Raw genomic sequence first — 21,242 nt, forward strand, 5'->3', positions numbered from 1 at the left:
TAGAAATAGGATTTTGTTTGGCTTATATATAAGTTGAGAAATAGTTTAATATTGGTATAACCTCCTTCGCAAAACACTCTGATTCCTTATCCTGCGTATACCTTATGTCCTCTATGTTTTTATCAGCCAGCTGTGCAACATTTGTGCTAATTTTTGGCCTGAAGAGACATACAAAGTTTTTTCTGCGTGTTTTTACATTTCTATTCTTATGTTGGGCTGTTACACTACAGTCCGAGGTTAAGTTAGGTTAGGCTCACGTACACATTAAACTCCACAGCGTGCACTATCTTGATGTGCCTTCAATTCAATGGTTGTCGTTGTTTCATGTTTGACATATTTGATTTTTCTTCAGATTGTTTAGTTATGAATAAAGGCAACAATAGTTTACCGCTGTTCGAAATTCATGAATCGATTGAGAAAAAATTCCAAGTTACAAACTAAGGGAAACACATATAAGAGAACTACGACACAACAGAAACACAACATATAAATTTAACACACACAGAAACGAAATATTATATAACAATGACAATTTTCCTGATTTGGTACCGGACATGGTAAGAAAGAAATGGTGTTGTTTTGTTGCTGGCCAAATCTCCCGCTGTTATGGCAATACTAAATATAACATTAAATTGACAACATTACATGACGGTACGGGGCGCCGAATGGGACTCTTGTGGTTTTGTACTCAAAATTCAATTTTGTACGGACAAAAGTGACTTTTGTTCAACAAAAATGAGTTCAGTTTAACAAAATTTGTATCATACTACAAATTTGAAATTTTGTCATACAAAATTATCTATCAGCGGACAAAAGTCACTTTTGTCATGACAAAATTCATTTTTGTTACACAGACTTGACTTTTGTTACCTAATTTGAAAATTGAGCGACAAAAGTCAATTTTGTTATTTAAATTAGTTTAGTTTGGTTTCTGTGAACTAATTTGCATACAAAATCGACTTTTGTTACACAAAATTGACTTTTGTTACACAAAAATTACTTTTGTTACACAAAAATTACTTTTGTTACACCAAATTGACTTTTGTTACACCAAATTGACTTTTGTTACACAAAATTGACTTTTGTTACACAAAATTGACTTTTGTTACAAAATTGACTTTTGTGAGACAAAATTGACTAAATTGACTTTTGTCTCAACAAAATTGACAAAATTGAATTTTGTCTCAACAAAATTGACAAAATTGAATTTTGTCTCAACAAAATTGACAAAATTGAATTTTGTCTCAACAAAATTAACAAAATTGAATTTTGTCTCAACAAAATTGATTTTTGTCTCACGAAAGTCAATTTTGTCTCACGAAAGTCAATTTTGTCTCATAAAAGTCAATTTTGTTGTTACAAAATTGAATTTTGTCATCACAAAAATGAATTTTGTCGTCACAAAATTGACTTTTGTCTCAACAAAATTGACAAAATTGACTTTTGTCTCAACAAAATTAACAAAATTGACTTTTGTCTCAACAAAAATGACAAAATTGAATTTTGTCTCAACAAAAATGACAAAATTGAATTTTGTCTCAACAAAAAATGACAAAATTGAATTTTGTCTCACAAAAGTCAATTTTGTCTCACAAAAGTCAATTTTGTCTCACAAAAGTCAATTTTGTTTCACAAAAGTCAATTTTGTCTCACAAAATTGAATCTTACCGTACACAATTGACTTTTGTGATTTAATTTCCATATCAGGTAACAAAAGTCAATTTTGTATGCAAATATGTTTATATTTGCATACCTTTAAGACAAAATTGACTTTTGTCATGACAAATATGAATTTTGTCTACAAAAATGAATTTTGTCATGACAAAAATGAATTTTGTCTACACAAATGAATTTTGTCATCACAAAATTGAAGTTCTCACAAAACAAGTCTGTAGCACATAGTTTTTTAAGACAAAAATGATTTTTTTATGACAGAATTGAATTTTGTACAAAACCACAAGAGTCCCATTCGACGCCCCGTAGACGGGACTACAATATAGATAAATGGTAGAACATATAGAACAGAGAAACACACGAATAATAGCTAAAAAAGATACCATGGTTTTAAATTTTAATACGCCAGACGCGCTTTTCGTCCAATCAAGACTAACAAGTAATGCTCAGAAAAAAAACCCGTTTGAAAGCCAAAACAAGTACACAATTGAAAGGCAATTTATGACCAAAAGTTCAAAACAGTTGTGTCTAATACGGCTTGGGTTTTCTGCCTGGGATAAGATACACTCATCCTAGGTCCACAAAACATAGAAATGTATTTAGAAATAAAACTAGTTGCTTCCGAATTGGTCACGTAGTTTTACCCCATCAAGAAATGTTATACCCGCATTAAAGAATGACACACATCAAATACAGAAAAAAACACATCTTGTAGTTAAAAATCGTCTCATTTTGAAACAATATTAAGTAACGTTAAAGTCATATCAAAACTGGCAAGTCTTTATTACGAAATAACACAAACACATCATGTAATGGAACAACTACGTGACGTTAAGTCACACACATATCAGGTGATGTTAAAACCACATTGCCTAATGACACACCCATATTAAATAATGGTGAAACCACATCAAGTAATGACAAAACATTATCTAGTCTATACCAAAACATGATTATTCCAGATTGAGTTTGATCAAAATGTCAATAGGTTATGTCAAATAGTTATCAAAGGTATCCGGCTTATAATTAAATACGCAAGACGAGCGTATCGTCTACATAAAACTCATCAGTGACGCTCATATCGAAATAGTTATAAAGCCAAAAAAATAAAAAGTTAAAGAGCATTGAGGAACCAAAATTTCAAAAAATATGCTAAATACGGCTACGGTAATCTATGCCTGGGATAAGACAATCCTTATTATTTCGGAAAGTTCATTACATTTAAAAAGGAAATTTATAAAAATTACCAAATAATTGCTATTCATGTCAAAGCCATATTATCTAAAGACATGACGTAACGTGATATCAGAGTTCCATATAAAACAGCTGTGGCCTTCCATATTGGTGCCATCAACTAGTTTGTGTAATTAGCTATAATGAACTATGAAGCTACAGAATTTAGTCTACAAACTATGAAATTTGATGTCAATTAGTCTTAATCACAAGTAAATGTATTGAGAAACATCCAAATAGCAAACCTATAACAGAAGATAGGTCCTTTTTCTTTGCTATAACTTAAACATTTTCCCAAAAGAACCAAAAAACTTAGGCATTTTGTACATTTCAATAAAAGTTACAGACACAGAAAATTAATAATAAACGTTATTATTCACAAATGTGTTACAGAACATGTAATCAACTAAAAATATACTGTATATATTTGTTCAATGTTTTTTTTTTCTGCTTGACATTAAAACATGTAAAAGCTATTTTTAAACAGGTACTTTTATGGTCTACTACATGCACTTCAAGATAGCGTTTGTGTAGACTTGTACATGTTAACTGGTACTTTTATGGTCTACTACATGCACTACAAGATAGCGTTTGTGTAGACTTGTACATGTTAACTGGTACTTTTTTGGTCTACTACATGCACTACAAGATAGCGTTTGTGTAGACTTGTACATGTTAACTGGTACTTTTATGGTCTACTACATGCACTACAAGATAGCGTTTGTGTACACTTGTACATGTTAACTGGTACTTTTATGGTATACTACATGCACTACACGATAGCGTTTGTGTAGACTTGTACATGTTAACTGGTACTTTTATGGTCTACTACATGCACTACAAGATAGCGTTTGTGTAGACTTGTACATGTTAACTGGTACTTTTATGGTCTACTACATGCACTACACGATAGCGTTTGTGTAGACTTGTACATGTTAACTGGTACTTTTATGGTCTACTACATGCACTACAAGATAGCGTTTGTGTAGACTTGTACATGTTAACTGGTACTTTTATGGTCTACTACATGCACTACACGATAGCGTTTGTGTAGACTTGTACATGTTAACTGGTACTTTTATGGTCTACTACATGCACTACAAGATAGCGTTTGTGTAGACTTGTACATGTTAACTGGTACTTTTATGGTCTACTACATGCACTACACGATAGCGTTTGTGTAGACTTGTACATGTTAACTGGTACTTTTATGGTCTACTACATGCACTACAAGATAGCGTTTGTGTACACTTGTACATGTTCAACGACATTTGCTTGGTACTTGCGTCAATGGAAATCAAATCACATCTTTTTATTTGTTAAAGTATAGTTATTTGAAATCTAATAAAAGTACCCATGATAATTGATATGATGTATACGTTCTTGAGGTCACACGTAAGGACATTTATGAAGTTATAATTAAATTACTAATCTTAAAAAAGTCTTCCAAATCATTTTTTCTCGAGATAGATATAAGATGGTGTGTACCATCAATATATACACTGTTGCGCGATGCGTTAACAATTACTACAAAACTTTCTGGCGAAAGGAAGAAATCAAGTGTTGTTTAAACATTTGTATTTAAATATGTTACCCTTTATTTCAGTATGTTTAACACTAAATAGAATCGTTTCTAAAACAATCATGTTCACAACCTGCATTTTACAAAAAAATCTCTGTTTTTACCTAGCGGACTATTTTTTTTTCTCTGTTTCACCTAGACAGGGCTGGGTTTTTTTAGTCCCTTGGTGTTTTCTAGTACGGTTGGTGTAAGTGTATGTCTCATTTAAATAAATAGGTATACGCACGCATAACTACTCATGCTGACAAAATACGAATTAAACTAAAACAAATTACGACAGATATAATTTTGTGACGAACGGTCGGTGAAGGTGATTGAACTATATTCCCAAACTTTTAACCGGGGTTTTATATTATGATACTTGCAATCAATAGGATATTTGTTCGAAGAGAAACAGATATATCATAATAGCGTATTTTACAACAGTTTCTAAAATAACTTCTGTAAGTCGTTATTTATATACATTTGTACGTTACTTGCACACATTTATTGTGTGAAATGGGGAACATGACCCAATACCCTCATCATGGATACCACGATTAAACTATTTTCGACAGAGTTGCGTTTTGTTAACAAAAAACTAACAAATGACGCTCAAATAAAGGAAGTTAAAAAGACTAAATTGGATCATTTCCCGTTAACCAGAAAAGTTTCATTTAAGATAACTTGTATTACATGTTTACTAGTTGTCACAAATCCGGACGTCTCTGATGTTCGTAGTAAATGTTAACACAGTGTGTGAAAGATTTGTGCTGTTTACGGATTATTTATCAAATTAGTATCAAAGGTGCATAATTTTTAATATCATAAAGATACAAATTCTTTTTATGTGTCTAAAAGATTTCAAGATATAATCAAAAGTAGTATTTTTACAATTTTATTATAAGTTTGAACAGTACATTTTCCCACAAATATGCAGTTATGCAAAAATAAGAATGTTTCAGTTAACAGGTGTCATACATTTGTTAGAATATTTTATTGACTTTCTTTCTAACACAAAGAAAGAACAATTTTTTTACAAACTTTAAAGTACTAGTCACAGTGGATAAAAAAGACGACTTGCCTATATAAGAACCGCTGAATATCAACACGTTGCAATATTCGTTAAAGTAATTTTGATAAGAGACATCAAACAGAAAAGAATCATGTGCAAGCACAATCACCTTTATTTCATGTTCTTGATTGTTCAAACAGGTAAGACATTACTTTATATTTGGTGGTTCACACATTGTTGTCAAAATAATGGAGTTCTTGCGAGTGTCATATAGATGAAAGTTTCTTCTAGCCATAAAACCAGGTTTAATCGACAATTTTCTACACGAGAAAATGGTTGTACATAGAAACAAATAGATTGGACGTGTTAAAGGTTTTGATTTTGAAATATGATAAGGCGCCTTCCGTTTTCCTTAGAGTTGGGTATTATTGTTACTTAAGTTTATATTAAATGGTTAATAGCAGATCTTTAATGATTTTTATGTTAATACAATACAGTGGACAAAATCGGAATTGTTTACCTTTAGTGTTGACTTCCTGAAAATTCCTGGTTGTTGTTAAAAACAGGACGGGTCTCAACTGAAAGACTTTTAAAGTAGAGAACACCTTCCACCTTTTAATCAGTATGACTTTATGAGATGGCAATATGAATACTTAGAATCCAGCCTTATAATAAGTAGTATGTGCTACGTGGATAATTTAGTCACTGAGCCGCGTGAGCTATGAAATCGACCTCGATCGAACAGTACTTGACTTGTCAATATTGATCGAATTGGAGAGAATACATGTATTGCAACTGCAAGAAATATTTGGTCGCAGAATTTAAGGAAGTAGCGTATTTAAACCAAAGTTCTTAAATACCTGTAAATTTACAGCTAATTTCCTAATGCATGTAAGGCAAAACTTTGGTTGGGTTGCTTGCTTTGTTTGTATAATTGTTTATACAAGCTTTGTAAGTAAGATTGACATCTTTAAACAATATATATAGTCATAGTTTAACCTGTATATATAATATTTGAATTTAAGTGTGTGTTATCCTAATGATTGTACAATATAAAAAGTAAGCAAGCAAGCTAAATAAAGTCTTGCTTTACATACTTTATGAAATTAGCTGTAAAGTTATTTTAATCAACAGTCATTGGTGACTGGGCACAATGGACTCCTTGGTCTATATGCGATGGCCAAACAGTGAAATTGTGTAAACAGGGAGTTCGGGAAAGAGAACGAGAATGTGTACGTGAACAACCTGAAACATGTAGTGGATTTGAATTTAATGACGAACCGTGTGACGATATCTTGTGTCAAGGTAAGACTTCGTTTAAGATTTGCTTTGTTTATTCCATGGCATGACTTCGTTTAAAAATTTATTTATCTATTTCATGCAATTCCTATTTTTTTTTCTATACTGATTGTTGTTGAAGTATATCCCGACCTGAAATAGTAGTAAATTGTGTTAATCAATGTACATACCGATTGTAAAAATTATTTAAGTGAAGACAAATCAACATGATCTCTTAAAGAATTCATTAAGTGCAAAACGAGTTTGCAATTTTAATCATTGGTATTTTGTTGTGCTTTTGTTCTATATAATATATTGAAACGACATCGACCGAACAGTACCTGACTTAAAATGCAACAAGTTGTAGCATCTAACATCAAATACAGCAAGATATTTCACATATTTGTAAAAATCGTCCTCGGTCATGTCGGGAGAGAACACTTATTAAAATATGTGAGAAATATGTGGTCAGACAACTTCAAGTAGAAGCAGATATACACCAATTCACTTATACATTTTCAAAATTTATATTTATTTATCCAAAGTCGTCAATGGAAACTGGGGACCATGGACTCTTTATGGACAATGCTCAGTAACGTGTGGAGAAGGAGTGCAAACAAGAACACGATTGTGTAATACTCCTGCTCCTGTAAGGGGCGGAGAGTCATGTGATGGTGTAGATACTGCCTCAAAAAGTTGTTACACAGAACATTGTGCAGGTAAGACAGCGTTTAGGCAATTATTTATGTATTTCGTTCAATGATTCGTTTCCTTTTTCTTTGTTGCAATGATTGACGTTGAAGTATATTCCACCTTCAAATAGTAGTAAATAATTATAATTAATGTATATACCGGTTGCCAAATTGATTAAAGTGAAGACAAACCAACATGATCAATGCATGTCTGTTTGTTAAATTAATACCTTTATTACAAAAACAAAATTGCAGCGTAAATGATTCTTTATTTTGTTATGTTTAATTGCCATTATTATCAGTCTATCACAGTACTCTTAATAAAAAAAACTGGGCACAAAAAAGTTGGCTTCTTTACAATCTAACAGAAAAAGTATATACCGGTACACAAAATATTTTATTTTAACATTTTGCACAAACTTAACAATCATTCTTTAGATGAAATAATTTGAGTTTTAAACACCTGATTTTGTCTGTTGATGCAAGTGTGACTAAACAGTGTGCAAAACAATTGCGCGCCTCAATTTCAAAATGTAAGACAATATATAATTATAATAGCTTTTGTTCTGCTTCTGTATGAGTACTCAGACTATAGGGTTTTGAGATGCATTTTAACATTACCATTACAATAAGGCTTTAATAATAAGAAAAACTAGGAAAGTATTATTATAAAATATTAATAATTAAAGTTGTTAAAGAGTGTTGAACATAGATGCAAAAAGGGAAGCTATGTTTTAGCTTATGATTATTACCAGATTTCCAGAATTAGCATAAAACTAATTTTAGCCATATTAAAAATAATTTACGAAAACAATTTAACTTCACATTTTTTTTCATGTATTTAGACCTTTGTTTTCAAATCGTATGAATTATAAAACATCTGTTATATTCATAATGCTTAATAAGTTTTTAACTCAATTTTACTGCAATAATTGTCTCCATTCAAAATCTCGTATGCGTTATGTGATTTGAATAATGATGCTGTCAATTTTAAGTTAGATTCACGTACATATTTATCAAACGAGACATGACATATATGTTTCCTTATGTTTATGTGTATATCATACATTACATTTTAGAATGTTTGCAAATCTGTTTACAGCATTTACAGCGACATTACCCGAAGGTGTTCATCCATATCAAAACGGTGGTCTTATCGGATATCCGATTGAACTTTTAGACACTCGTGGTTACAGTAATGGTATATTTACTGTTCTTCCTGGAATGGGCGGTGTTTACCAGGTATCTGTTACCATGATGTCAGGCTCTGTTACAGGTCACACTACTTTGAGGAAAAATGGTGCTATTGTGGTGTGGCTTTTCACTAACAAGGAGTATGATATGGCATCCCAAACTATCAACATTCAACTTGTAGAAGAGGATAGGATTTGGGTACAAATGTACAATCAGTCATTGAGTCTTTTTAATGTTTATAACACTTTTAGCGCAGTTAGGATACGTTAACTGTTTATATGATATCATTAAGGCTTTGCAGACGTAAAGTTTCGTCCCACAAAACTAAGCAGTGAATGCTTACACATAAAGTTTATCATTTTGTTATCGTTAGACTTTTTTTTAAAAGAGTTGCACCTTTATACTGAATAAATGATAATATTAGACGTTTGTTTATTTACATGTATATTATACCATCAATCTTTATATAAGAGTTTTAGCATGGGGTTTAGTTTATATCTAAGTCAGATTGAAATGAAGATATGAGGAATGGGCCAATATGACAAACCACCAAAAACACATTATAAGAGAAATAACACATTCAAAATTGATTGGTTAATTGATAGTTGCTTTTCGCCAAGATGGATGATTACATGCTAGTGTGATATGAAAATGTCCTGCTGATTGTTAAAACTATATGGTTAGTTGTTCTTTTCATGTTTAAGGACATTTTTTGCAGGCAAACTATTCATGTAATCAATGTCTTTGTTTTGCGGAAATTCAGTTTTTGTGTCTATCGCTAGATATTGGTTAAGATCAAACTTACATAGTAAAAGATTCGTTATATAAATATATGTATGTTATAATATCTGTAAAATAGTGTATGTTCCAACACACGTTTCCAAATACCAAAAAAAAAAAAAGATTATGTAAAAGAAGAGGCAAAAGTTATGAAAGGTACTTTCAAACTATTTAGTCGAAAATAAACCCACAACGCCATAATTGAATAAACACAAAGAGGTCATGCAAGATTCCTCGTATATTACTTCTTAAGTTTGTTGAATAGTTGAATTTGCAATACACGTCAACTTGTAACTCTTTTTGTGTAAAGAGATCAAGTCAGTTTAGCTTTTTATAAGCTTTTAATTACAACCTTTAAAAAGATACACACTCACTCACTCACACCTCTGCTACTGTTTGGTTTTAATTCAACCTTGGTATAACCATCATTCAATCGCCGGTTCTTATCAAACTTAATAAAGTCATACTTTACTAACAAATCACACAACTCTAGTTGAAAAGATATAAGATAGCGAAAACATACCGCTCATAAGTTGAAACACCTACAAATCGTATCTGTATGTTGTATTTTTATATTGTAACTATTTCAGTGGTTTTCCCACATGACTACCTTAAGGCTGATGTTAAGTAAGGAGCATACCCTTGTTTTTGAAGTTCATGTTATGTAAAAATGCATTGTAAATCATACGTTATTCGACTTCTGAATAATTCTATTAAATTATAAATAAAAAAAACACGTTTTTATCCTGTATCAACAACAAAAGTTGAAATAATTTATTTGTAAAGTTGTCATAGCAGTTGCTGTCTTAACAATTTTTACAAATAAAACGGATTGATAGAGCATGCTAACACACCTCTGTGTTGACAGGGTAGCGATACAGTACTAAGTATTTCTACTTTTTAGACCAACGGTCAATAAAATGAACGGTACTAATTTTCTTGCACCAGATGCGCATTTCGACAATCATTATACATGTCTCTTCAGTGATGCTCGTGGCCAAAATATTTGAAATCCAAAGCTTATATCAAAGACGAAGAGCTATAATTCAAAAGTTCCAAAAAGTATAGCCAAATCCGTGAAAGAAATCAGAGCTTTGCACGAGGGAGATACATTCCTTAGTTTATAATAATTTCTATCATTTTGTAACAGCCTTTTGGATGCGTTCAATTAAATCTGTCAAATACACATACCTAATGTCGATAACATATTAATAAGTTTTGAATTTTCCATTTGATATTTCTGTCAAAAGATAGATGATTTGATTTCCAGAATAAACAAGTTATGAGATGGGATCCATGTTTGTGAATCAGAGAGAATGACAAAGGTAATACTGATCGTCTGACTGTATCCTGCATTGTTTTTTCTTCACTATAAGCTGAGCGTATCGGTCTAGTTCGGATAAGGTTCATTTCATTTTCACATTTTCTCGAACTGAATGCAAATGACAATTTTCGATTGAATATTCAATTCAGAAAACAGCTAATCACTACGCTATATCAAAGTTTAATTGTAGATTTCATGAGAACGCGAATCGCATGATATGAAATATACAATATAGAAAGGAACTAATTAAGAAATAATATTGCAGTTGATGTCATTTAATCAAACTTCTCAAAGTGCTCATTGTTGAAAGCTGTACGGTGACCTATAATAGTTGTTAATGTCTGAGTCATTTTGGTAACTTGTGGATAGTTTTCAGGGTTAATTAAAGAAAGGTATTTTCTTAGAATTCAGGGGTTGATTGAACTTTATACGAACTAGTTTTGTCGTATATCTATCTGTTTCTTTAAGAGCAATCCTCTTACTTGTCAGGATGTCAAGCCCTGGTCACAACAGATCGTACGATTTTTTGTCGTGGAAGATCGCAAGTCGATCGCAAGTCGGTCGTGTGGCAGTCGTACGGCAATTGAGAGTTGCTTGTGGCTATGTCTATGGGTTTTCATGTCGTGTTACTGCCATGTAACTGTCGTGCCACTGTCGTACCACTGTCGGGCCATTGACGCACAACAGTCGCGCGTTTGACCCAGAACTACTAGTGATATAAAGAAGCCCCGATCTATTGGGTTAGTTATTTGAGGGGTGATTGTCAGAAAAGAGCCTAGAGGGTATTAATTTAATGAATATTCATTCAGATTTCAAGGACATTAAAAGAAGCCTTCAAGTACTGTTGAAAAATCTGACCTGGACAATCTTGTCAAACAAGAGGACTTAAGAGATCTTGTGACATTATAAGTAAGCTTTTGTTCACACTTAAAGAGTCAATCACTGAGGAATTCAACACCAAACTGAAGGAAAGAACTGGAAAATTGAAAGATGAGATAGATGCTCTTAATACAGACAAAGAGAACTTCAAAGAGAGACTTAGAACAAGAGATAGGCAAATAGAAGAGCTTCAGGAAAAAGTGGTAGATTGCAACCATAGGTCCATAGATGCTCTTACATCTCCAGGAAACATAATATAAGAATGGTGAATTTTCCAGAAAAGAGAAATGAGAACTTACGATATGTTTTCGTAAAAAAATGTGAATAAAGACTTTAATGTTGAGATAGAACCATCAGATGTTTTAGCAATACATCGAATCCCAGGAAAAGAAGGTAAAACCAAACCTGTGATAGCAAAGGTCCGTAACACAGTAATAAAAAAACCATGATAATGAGAGATAAGAAGGGGTTGAAGAATGACATTAAATTTCATGATGATAGAACCCCAAGAAATCTTGGACTATTAGCTAGGCTTAACATGAATGAGATGTTAAATTATGCCTGGATCTACAACTATAGTGTATATGGTAAATTGAAGGACAGTAGGTACAGAATCAAATTTGATATTTATGACAATATAGATGATTTTTTTTTTAAACTTTCGAGTATGTAAACTTTCAAGTATGTACATTTTTCTATCTTACTAATTTAGGTAATTTTTTTCTTTTTTTTCCTCTCTTTTGTTCATAAGGGAGGTAACTCTGATTATTAACAGCTTTCTTGATGAAAAGGGAGGTAACTCTATATTACTAGAATATTTTATAATACGGAGTTAACATTTTTCACTCATAACTATATAATTATACAAATTCTCCATTTTCTAAAACTTAATTTTTGTTTTTATCATGAAATCGTTCTCAACACACTTGAAATTTATATTAATATTGAAAAAAAGAAAATATTATAGTTGGTTCTCATTACTGTTAATTTAAAAAGAATATAAAACATTTAACACCAAATTATCAGAATAATTTTTTTTATATTATTTATGAAGCCAATCTGTGCAAAGTATCTGATGCGTATTGAATATTGTTCCAATCGTCATCTTTTGTGTGTATTTGTGATGTAAAAATGTGTTGTTAGTATGAGTATGCATTTTTATTTTCAGTATTTTACTGCTTTGCTTTTCTATTGTCTGATTGGATATATAATTTAATGAGTATTGATAATAATATTACAGTCTTATCTATGAATGAAAGAGGCAAGACATAAAAAAGATATTTTTGATTGGGTAAGAGGTAAACATTTATCAATTGTTTGTTTTCAAGAGACTCACAGAAATGAGGATATCGAGAAAATTTGGCAAGATGAATGGGGTAATACATGCATTTTCAGTCACTGCAATAATGAAAGTGCTGGTGTAAGTGTGACGTCTAACAAGGGTCTAGATTTTAAGATCCATGATTCTAAGATAGACCAGAAAGGACGTTTTATTGTTTAAAACTTATCATTTTATGCACAAGGATAGCCTTTCTCACTGTTTATATGTTTTATACTGATAAACCATCATTGTTTAGTGATTTTTTACACAACATCTCTTGCTATAATAATACTAGAATCTTAATGTGTGGTGACTGGAATGTTGTACAAGATTTTCATATGGACACTTATAATAGTCTGCACAATAGAAATTTGAACTCTCGTAATAATATTGAAGAAAATTTCAAAAACTTTTGAACTTTTAGATCCATGGAAAAACTACGATGGTAGTGAGACATCAATACAAAAAAAGCCTCAATTGTTTTGATTCTTTTTAGATGTTATCTGGAATTTAAATGAACAAAATAAAGACAGGAGCTGTTTGGATTGGTAACAAAAATATTCAGATCAAATATTGTGTCCTAATAACAATCTTATGTGGTCACACACACACTTTAGACTTTTAGGAATAGATTGTTTGTTTGATTTAAAAAGTATTCTTGATATTTATTTTAGAAATAAGATCCAAGAGGTTTCAGCTATATCGGAAATCTGGCAACATAGAACATTAACATTACTTGGTGCAATCCCTTCAATTAAGACTGATTCATGTGTTGACTGCCCTGCCAAATCTACTTCACTCACAATTAAATGAGTGCTATGTTTTTTAATTTCATTTGGAATGGTAAAACTGATAGAGTCAAGCATAGTACTCTTATTGCAGATTTTTCACAGGGAGGTTTAAAAATGGTGCATTTGCAGTCGTTCTGTACATATCTTAATTTATCTAAAGTAAAGAGTTTTTAATCAAACTCAGATGGTACTTGGCAGAATCTTTACATTACAAGAGGATAAAATTAAAGAAATTTCTAATTGCCTTAAACAAACATTTTGGAAATAAATAGAATCATATGCAAAACAATGTGGCTGTGGCCATTGATTGACGTCCTAAATTATCCCATTGACTGAGGCAGATTATGTGAACGTTTGTCTGTAACGACCACAGCTAATTTTGTACTTTCTAAATACACTTAAACTCGGAGTTACCAAGGTTCTCAATACCTAAATAAAGTAATTCGAAAAGTTAATCATGAATAACACGATGTTATGATTTATATCAATAATATAAATCAAAACATAACGGTTATTCCTGATTAATTTTTCGGATTATTTCATATTAAAGGCGTTAAAGAACCTTTGGTGACCCTACAGTTTAAATTCTATATTAAGTAAGTAGTGAGCAGTGTCATTACAGACAAACGTTTACATACTAGTAATCTGTCCCAGTCATTGAATGAATTATTATTAGGACGTCAATTAATGGCTACAGCCACACTGTTTTGAATATGATTCTATTTGAATGTATAGGCATGTCAAAGCCTTATACAAAGTTATGTTTCCAGAAATTTGGTCATTGGATATTTTAAACTTAATACCAATATCTGAATACTCTGTTTATATGAATTGGAAGTTTTATGGTATACAGTTTATAAGGGACATTGTAGGTAGTCAAAGTAAATCACTATTAACATTCCAATAAGTAATACAACAACTTAATTTGGAAAATGTTTTTAGATACTATAATTTATTATCTAACATTCCTAAATTTATGAAAAAATACATCAAAGATTATTGTGATTTGAACTTAGAATTTTTATTTCCTTATAATGCATCTTCTAAAAGGATCTTTGAAAATAAGAAGTTAAAATTTGTATACAGAGATCTTGTATATAAAACATGCATATTCCCATATGAGAAATTTTTGTAATGGGAGGATGTAACAAAGTCATGTCGGGCGTTTCGCTGGTTCCTATGTTGCTCACGCACTCGAATCAATGCTGGTAGGACAATATTTTGCTCCTTTTGGATTCCGGTAAGGCGCCTATTTAGCAGGGCCAAGCGTAATCGTTCTGGTGGCATAACCTTCCTCTTAAAACTGCAGACTGCATGTTTTTTTTCAAAACATTCATTCCCGCCGGATTGTGGTAACAAGAGAGCCACAAGACAGTGACACGACAACAAATCGTAGAGCAAAGAAGGTGCGTGTCCAATTTTCGTCCCACGATACACAACAGCGCCACAATGCTCAAAATATCGAGCGACTGTCTTACGACGATCAAAAATGACCCGCATTTTGACAAACTTTCATGTCGTGGAGCTGCATAGATGTGTCATGGTTTCGTTGTGATCAGGGCTTAACAGTTCTTTTTTTTTTTTACCTCAGATTCCTTGCCATTCCTCGGTTGGCTTATATTAAAGTAAATTTAGCATATACCTGTTCTGATTCATCATCAGTATTAGCATTTCACTTTCACAAGTTTTTACCTACCTGTAAAAGATGGTTCTATTGGATATCTTTTACTCACAAGTTACGTGTGGGTCTCTCGTCACTTTTACAATCCAGCCTTGACGCCGCATTCTCGGATTGTGTACGAGTTTTGCCCGTAATGGCACTTTGTTTTCCCGATTTGCATTTTTTTAAATCTTTGTTGAAACTTGAATAATCGATATTAGGACTGCCATCATCTCCACTACAAACATCGCCTTTGTTGGCATGCATAATGTTAATAAGGTCACTAAACTGACAATCGTTCAATTTTATCTTGATATCGAATATCGGACATGAAGTGTAAATTATCCATCAAATCTCTAGAACTGGGCAAGTTTAATTGAGTTTAACCATGTATAATAAAATAAATTCGACGAAATTCTCATGGTATGGATGGACATCTGCGCGTACGGAAGGATAAAAACCCATTTTCGATAGAGCAGGTTATTAAAGTCAAACCCAAGTACTTCAAAGCCATTTGAATCATTTGATATTAAATATCCAGTAGTTAAACCAGGTTATTTAAAAAAAGATACTACCATTCATTTGATTTTGTCCATCCTAAGGTTCATAATTCATTGTGTATTTTAAATGTTGTATGCTCTGGGTGATGTAAAAATACTTTTTTTTTAGATGTGAATCGTTTTCTATAATTTTCCATCATCCTTGATGGCGATCCGATGGATAAATCTGTTGTAGAGTTGTCACTGACTCAGACATACTTATGAATATAATTATTTTCTGTGATTGTATCTTACATTAATTTGTAGGATCCTTTACCATAGATAGGTGAGCTGATCTGTAACAATAACATCTCCATGTCTTATATATCATGTACTGCAGTACGCCGCTAGATTAAAACTGACGAGGAAAGGTAAGACACGGCCACTGAAAGCTTTCTTTTTGTAGAGCCCAGGTGGTCGTGTGGTCTAGCAGACCGGCTGCAGTGCAGGCGATTTGGTGTCACGATATCACAGTAGCATGGGTTCGAATCCCGGCAAGGGAAGAACAAAATTTGTGAAAGCAAATTTACAGATCTAACATTGTTGGGTTGATGTTTAGACGAGTTGTATATGCATAATGTATACAGCCATATATCACCATCATTGATGGCGATCCGATGGATAAATCTGTTGTAGAGTTGTCACTGACTCAGACGTACTTATAAATATAATAATTTTCTGTGACTGTATCTTACATTAATTTGTAGGATCCTTTTCTATAAATAATTGAGCTGATCTGTATCAATAACATTTCCGAGCCTTATATATCATGTACTGTAGTACGCTGCTAGATTAAAACTGACGAGGAAAGGTAACACACGGCCACTGAAAGCTTTATTATTGTAGATCCCAGGTGGTCGTGTTGTCTAGCGGGACGGCTGCAGTGCAGGCGATTTGATGTCATGATATCACAGTAGCATGGGTTCGAATGCCGGCGAGGGCAGAACAGAAAATTTCCGAAAGCAAATTTACAGATCTGACATTGTTGGGTTGATGTTTAGACGAGTTGTATTTAAATACAAGTCTAAATTGAAAACTACGTTCAAACCTATGATTGCGTTGGATAAAAACCGCAATTTTGAAACGTGTGCATGTAAAACAAATTTCGTTCTAGAACGGTTTAAAAACATCACAAACAACATTTTCCAAAAGACATAAAAAGTGAAAAGAGGGACGAAAGATACCAAACTCAAACTCATTAATCTAAAACAAACTGACAACGCCATGGCTCAAAATGAAAAAGACAAATAGAAAAACAATAGTACTCATGACACAACATAGAAAACTAAAGAATAAACAACACGAACCCCACCAAAAACTAGGGGTGATCTTAGGTGCTCTGGAAGGGTAAGAAGATCCTGCCACACATGTGTCACCTGTCGTGTTGCTTATGTGATTACAAATCCGGTAAATAGTCTAATTAGGTAGGTCACATTCATGAAAGGGAAGGGGATTGTAGTTACGACGTAAGGAACATATCCGATATCATTTGTGAAACGGTTATTCCATAACGGTCAACCAACTCATGATGGCGTCCGTAAAATGTACGAAGGGATGATTTCATCTTCACCATTTGGAACTCTTGGTTTAATAGCTTCCTTGTGAGCAACAACCCTCTATCAAGAAAATCATGATAAGAATGCTGGAATGTTGCTACTTAGAAATGGAAAGTTCACAATTGGAAAGCTGAAATCATCTCTTTTGTCGTAAAGTTTTGTTTTCAACCGACCCTCATTGTCAATTTCTAGATGGAAGTCAAGATATGAAGCCGACTTAACTGTATCTGTAGTATTCTTTATCTCTAGTTAGATGGGATAGATGCGTTCTACATAGTCACAACATTTTGAATTGTTTAGTGAAAGAACATCATCTATATAGCGGAAAGTAGAGTTAAAGGATATTGCTAACTTCTTATCTTTCTTCCTAAGAAGTTCCTGCATGAAGTCAGCCTCGTAATAATAAAGAAACAAGTCGGCAAGTAGAGGGCACTGTTTATTTCCATTGGAATACCGACAGTCTGTTGAAAAACACGTCCTCCGAACGTAACAAATATGTATATTTAAACAAAACGCATTTGACTAACAGGTCGAACAACTGATGTTCTTAAACCCTGCTGACTGCCATTGGCGATTGCCAAATAAAATTGATCACAAGATGTAACAAAATGGATCTTAATATAAATTTAATACTAAACAGAAAACCGAATAAACTTGTGGCCAAGATGTTATGCCACAAACACAAGGTGTCAATATTTTTTGTATACACCAGATCTAGATTTCGACAATATATGCCTCTTCAGTGATGTTAGGGATCGAAACGGTAATTGGAAGTCCATAAAATTTACCCTCAATTTCAGATAAACTCTTTTAAAATTTTTAAGAGACAATATAGGATGAACGGATCATATAAACCGGAGGGAAAATATGATATAAGCCCAAACAAAAAAATATAAACAAGTCTAAATTGAAAACTACGTTCAAACCTATGATTGCGTTGGATAAAAACCGCAATTTTTATACATATATATTACTCGTCTTAACATCAACCCAACAATGTTAGAACTGTAAATTTTCTTTCGCAAATTTTGTGTTCCTCCCTCGCCGGGATTCGAACCCATGCTACTGTGATATCCTGACTGTGACACCAAATCGCCTGCACTGCAGCCGTCCCGCTGGACCACACGACCACCTGGGCTCTATATAAACCCTAGCAGGTACCATAGACATGCACTGTCCCAACCAATATTAAAGTTTACCGCTCACAAACATGTTTACGGTAATCGGGAGGGGTAGGGGGCGTTGGTGTCGTAATTCAAGTCCATAGAAATTTTTAATAATTAGTCAAAATTATGTTTTTATCATGTTTTTTTCAAAAATATTTGATACCAGATTGGCAATAAAAAAACATCAACTTAATTTTATATAAGCTATTTATTATTTGTATTCAATTTCTTATACTCACCTGTATAAGGCTGTAACTTTTTTGTACACATAAGTGTAAAGATGACAAAGAATATTGCTGCCACAGAATATACCACAACGAGGAAGGACTTTATTCTCTTCATGAAAATGTCCGAAAATCTGAAATGTTTCCAAGTACTTTGATATAAAATAATGATAAATTATCTGTTAATTCATAAAAGCTATAAGTATATAAAACAACTATAATTCTATAATATTCGAGCATCTACTAAGAGTCTGTGTCGAAAACAATACAAGTCGAATTTTAGTGTCTTCAAAAAGATACTAAGTAACATAAGCAGACGGAAAATTGAAATATAAGATCAAACGAACCATTGTCGCGTGTACAAGCATATTGTCCCCTCGCAGGAACCATTCACTTAGTTTTTGGTATTTCGGTACAATCATGATTAAATAAATTGACATTAAACAGATTTGGTACATATTCGATATATTGTGTAACTATATTTCTTCAATACACATTATATTATATTTTCAATTGAAAGGAATACGACGGTATCGTATATATCTAATGTATTTTTTTAACAATGAAGCTGCCGTGGTGTAGTGGTTAGTGCATCGGACTACTAACACAAAGGTTCCTGGTTCGATTCCCGTTTGGGATGAAAATTTCAGGAACTCAATTTTCGGCTCTCCCTTGACACCATTTGCGAGTATGGTCTTGAGGAAACAATGATAGTCCGTCGGACGGGGACGATAAATGGCTGACCTGTGTTAAGAGAGAGCCATATCTCTTGCACGTTAAAGACACCCTTGTAGAATTCGAAAAAGAGTAGGCTAATGCCGCTACAAGGCAGCACTCGCACCCAAAAAGTGGAAAGGGATTAATATAAGATGTAAAACTTGTTTCCCAATCCACTATAAACAAATATGTTTAAACTAACAATGAAGCAATAAAGATTGTATGGGATTCTTTTTAATTTACTATACCTTGAAAGAAGAATTCCAAATATTGTCCCTCCTATACTTCCATAAAAGTCTAGCCAACCAGCTTCTTTCTGTCAGATATAAGAAGAATATAAAGAGAGACTTTCTATTGACATCTCTAAATATGAAATATGGTTTATATAACGTGTATAAAATATTGGCAAATACATTGATATGAAAAAGGTAATTCTATAGTCATATTCTTGTACTGCAATGATCTTAAACTTGCTGCGATTATGCAATCATAGGTTCTTTCACCGGTAACTGCGATGCGACTCTTTCTTGTTTATGTTTTCTTTCGCCATTCGAAAATGGACAACACGGTATGCAAAATTTTTTACTAAGTACTAAACGTTCGAATTCACTCAAATTGTCATCACATACCTGTGAGATTCCAAAAGGTTTCAAGTTTACATCTAACACCGATCCCCATGAACCATAGACTCCAGAAGGAATAGCAAACATTAAAACAATGTGCCAAAACTTCAACATCCTTAAATAAATAAAGAAATAAAAGGGTAAATATAATTTAACAAAATAGAACACACACACATTGGGAAATTTCATTAACAGTATTATTCTAACTATTGGTCGAAAATAAGTACTAGTATAGCTATTGGACGAAAATAAGTACTATTCTAGCTATTGGACGAAAATAAGTACTAGTCTAGCTATTGGACGAAAATAAGTTCTATTCTAGCTGTTGGACGAAAATAAGTACTATTCTAGCTATTGGACGAAAATAAGTACTATTCTAGCTATTGGACGAAAATAAGTACTATTCTAGCTATTGGACGAAAATAAGTACTAGTCTAGCTATTGGACGAAAATAAGTAGTTTGTCCTAGACAGTATACAATATAGGGTCTTTCTGTTCTGGTCACGAAGATGGTGTTTGAAATCTATTCTAAAAAAATAAGGTCTTTTCAACAACGCTCAGTGGCTTGGTCACTTGATAACAAAACTGAACAATAATGACAAATGTGTTTTAGTGCAACTTTTTTCTCTAGCTTACTTGAAAAGTTTTTTGGTGCCTGCTTTGAAATCTGTTCGCTTTATACCAGCCGTTTCACTAGGCGGTGTTGGAGGCGCATTAGGGAAATATATGAATACAGTTATCATCAATAAAGCTGCCACTCCAAATTCTGAATTCAAATCATATTTGATATGAAATGCAAATGAAAAATGATACATTGATTTACATTGTATTTATATTTTAGACAATTCGTAAGTTAGGTTTCATTTTGTTTTGTACTTTTTGTTTTGATGTCATGTGTCTAAAAAACGAGTTGATATATCGTTTTTTAAGATATGTTATGCTTTTTGATATTTTTATGAATACATGTGTAAAGACAATGAAAGATGTTTTTTTTCTAATAAAACCAAAAGAGTTC

General features: G+C 32.6%; 1 protein-coding gene across 1 annotated transcript in view; it reads right to left on the reverse strand.

The window, feature by feature from the left end:
* The window catches only part of LOC134726594 (solute carrier family 49 member 4 homolog), a 31,965-nt gene that overhangs the window by 3,871 nt on the left and 6,852 nt on the right, over positions 1 to 21,242 (reverse strand). Inside the window, exons 7-11 of the mRNA XM_063591004.1 lie at positions 20,864 to 20,993; positions 20,234 to 20,342; positions 19,853 to 19,920; positions 18,903 to 19,021; positions 7,103 to 7,201 (exon numbers count right to left, since the gene is read on the reverse strand). Of these exons, the coding sequence (XP_063447074.1) occupies positions 7,103 to 7,201; positions 18,903 to 19,021; positions 19,853 to 19,920; positions 20,234 to 20,342; positions 20,864 to 20,993 (525 nt within the window). The remainder of the gene's footprint in view (positions 1 to 7,102; positions 7,202 to 18,902; positions 19,022 to 19,852; positions 19,921 to 20,233; positions 20,343 to 20,863; positions 20,994 to 21,242) is intronic.

This window comes from Mytilus trossulus, chromosome 7 (genome assembly GCF_036588685.1).
Source record: "Mytilus trossulus isolate FHL-02 chromosome 7, PNRI_Mtr1.1.1.hap1, whole genome shotgun sequence".
NCBI classification, from domain to species: domain Eukaryota; kingdom Metazoa; phylum Mollusca; class Bivalvia; order Mytilida; family Mytilidae; genus Mytilus; species Mytilus trossulus.